Genomic DNA, 2,979 nt, shown 5'->3' on the forward strand with positions numbered 1-2,979 from the left:
TCCCTCCCTCCCTCCCTCCTTCCCTCCCTCCCTCCCTCCCTCCCTCCCTCCCCCCAAAGTCAGCAGGGCTGGGGCCGCAGGAGGCCTGGCCCAGGCCGTCCACCCCAAAGCCCAGGCCGAGGGAGACACCTCTACCCCAGGCAGAACCATGTGCCCTGGGCCGCCCGGCCTTCCTGCCCGCACCCTCTCACCTCTCTGGAGCTCTGAGCCCCCGGCCCAGGTCAGAGTCAGGCAGAGGGCCACCAGGCGGGCTAGTGGCAGCCCCATGGTGGCCAGAAGCGTGGTGTGGGAGAGCGACCAGCGCAGGGGTCTGGGCCTTATATGGCCCCGCGGAGCCGTCAGAGGGTGGGGAGGGCAAGGGAGTGGCGAGGGGTGGGCGGGGCACCTGCCAGGTTGTCAGGAAAGCAGCTGCGGGGGCTCCGAGGGCCCTGGTGGGGAAATATTGATTCAGGTTATCTGAGGTTTATTTTTTATTGCTCCCGGGGTAGAGCTGGCTCTGCCCAGGATGCGGCAGCCCCAATTACCTGATTCCAACACACACCCAAGGCAGACCTCCATCCCTCCCAGCCACTAGCGGGACCAGGCCCGGGCCAGGGAGGACCTGGTCCCCCGTTTTTTTTATGTGGAATCTAATTTTTTTTTTTTTTTTGGCTGCGTTGGGTCTTCGTGGCTACACGCAGACTTTCTCTAGTTGCGGCGAGCGGGGGCTACTCTTGGTTGCGGCGCGCGGGTCTCTCATTGCGGCAGCCTCTCTCGTTGCGGAGCACGGGCTCTAGGAGCGCAGGCTTCAGTAGCTGTGGCTCGCGGGCTTAGTTGCTTCGCGGCATGTGGGATCTTCCCGGACCAGGGCTCGAACCCGTGTCCCCTGCATCGGCAGGTGGACTCTCAACCACTGCGCCACCAGGGCCGTCCGGAAGCACGTCCTGGCAGCCAGCAGGCTCCCCGAGGCCCCCACCCCACCCATGCAGCATCTCTGGCACGGCAAATGTCAAATGGGGTGCCTCCCAAGGGGCCCCGACGGACCACTGCCCGGTGTGGGCTCCCACTCTGGGGGCCTGTCTGAGACCTCCTGGACCTCAGCCTCCCCAACCAGGGGCCCGAGCTCCGGGTCAGGGTAAGGAGGCCCCTGCCCTCCCTGAACCCCGCTGCCGAGGCAGGGAGGGCATGGGCTCCTGTGGGGTCCAGGGGGTGCCCCATTTTGGCGCCAGTTCCTTCCCCTAGCTCGCTGAGCAAGGTCGGGGCACCCGGCTCCGGCCCACCCTCTAATCCTCTCCTTTCCCAGGCCAAGCCAGTCTCTGGAATTACATGTAATTGGAACTTGGGGAGCCCAGCCAGGGGACGCTTTAACAGAATTACATCCTCTGGGGTACAGGACACCTGGCTCGAGGCTGAGAGTGGCCATCCCCAAGGGGAATGGGGCCGGGGCCGGACATGGACACGGCCTGGCAGGCCCAGGCCCGGCCCTGCAGCCTCCCCAGGACGGTGCAGAGAACCAGGGCGGAGGGTGGGGCAGCCACGCAGGTGCTCCTGGGCCAGGCCTCTGGTGGGAAGAGGGTCCTGCCCCAGAGAGGAGCTATGGCCTCCAGGGCATCTCAGACCCTCCAAGTGAGCCCGAGCATGTCTGGAAACGCCTTGAGGACGTGGCATTTGAGCTGCGCTGGCCCCAAACCTTAGCAACCTCTGGGTGGTCACCCATGTCGCTGGTGGGTAAACCGAGGTCGGGGCCTCCCCTCCCTGCATTCCTCCATTCTGGAAACAAACGTGCATCTTGAATTCGGCTTTTGACTTTGGCCAGCACAGTTGTGGACAACAGCTCAGATGGTCGGGGGGGCCTCGGTCTCCAACCTCGGGGTCCCCGAGTTTCAGGGGCGAGTGGGAGAGGCTCATCCAACTGTTACTCTGGACAAGGGGGCTGCCCAGTGGTGGGGGGGCGGTGGGACCCTGAGCCCTGCTTCCCTGAGTCCGGCGCCCCTGCAGAGGCAGCGACCAGAAGCCGGGGCCTTGGCCTGGCACCTCCCGGGGGCCCTTCCTCTGCAGACAGGCCCTCCACACCACAGCAACAGCACCCGGGGCCACGAGCTCTGCTCACAGCACCTGACGATTCCCGAGGTCCCCGCGGAGCCAAGGCATCAAAGGACGGGTACCCCCAGGGTCACAGAGAGTGACTGGGGGCCGTGGTCCCCAGGCCTGACCCTCCTGGGGGCCTGAGGTAAAGCCCCTCGTCCTGTCCTGCTGTGCTGCCAGCCCCAGGCCCGGGGACCCAGGCACGTGGGGGACAGACAGCGTTTGGCTCGAACCAGCAGGATCAGGGATCAGGAAACCAGAGGAGCTGGCCCCGCAGGCCCTTTGTACCACTTCCCCGTGGGGCTGGCACGGGCTGGCACCGCGCCCTGGGGAAGCCCAAGGACAGGGCCCCCTCCGCGGCCCACAGGGGCAGTGATTTTCCATGCCAGGCTTCCTCTGTCCTGGTGGGAATCAGAGATTCCTGGCCAGAGACAGGACGCGCAGCACAGCCCCGAGTCTGAGAAGGTGGGGTCCCCCCTGGGTCTGAGAAGGTCAGCCTCATGGACCCTCTGGGTGGGGAAGCAGGTGTCCCAAGGCCCACACCCCTCTTGGCACAGACGCAGGTTCTCGGGTGGGACCCCTCAGGCGCGCGCGCTGGGGCGGGCGCTGAGAGGGCAGGAGGGACGCAGAGCTGGCTGGAGGAGGTGGAGAGGGCTTGGTGCCCCCGTGGGACCTCTGGTCAGTCTCCCGGCCGCTGGGCAAACTTGGTCATGGCGGGTCCCTAGCAGGTAAGTCCCTGGAAAGTACCTGAATAGGACACCTAGGTGCTTAGACATGTCCATCCATCCATCACTTTAACCCTTGTGGATGCAGGAAGAGGCCCCTCGGCCTGTGACACTCCATTCAGTGTGCTGGAGCCCCGTTCCCGCCCTCCTGCCCCCCACCCCCACCCTCGCTGAGGCAGAGCTGAGGAAA

The 2,979-nt window shown here is 65.6% G+C and overlaps 1 protein-coding gene across 1 annotated transcript in view; it reads right to left on the minus strand.

The window, feature by feature from the left end:
• The window catches only part of MUC2 (mucin 2, oligomeric mucus/gel-forming), a 43,962-nt gene extending 43,695 nt beyond the window's left edge, over positions 1-267 (minus strand). The window contains 1 exon segment of the mRNA XM_024117671.1: positions 192-267. Within this exon segment, the coding sequence (XP_023973439.1) occupies positions 192-267 (76 nt within the window).
• Positions 268-2,979: the final 2,712 nt, after the last annotated feature.

The sequence above is a fragment of the Physeter macrocephalus genome, chromosome 18 (genome assembly GCF_002837175.3).
Source record: "Physeter macrocephalus isolate SW-GA chromosome 18, ASM283717v5, whole genome shotgun sequence".
NCBI lineage: Eukaryota > Metazoa > Chordata > Mammalia > Artiodactyla > Physeteridae > Physeter > Physeter macrocephalus.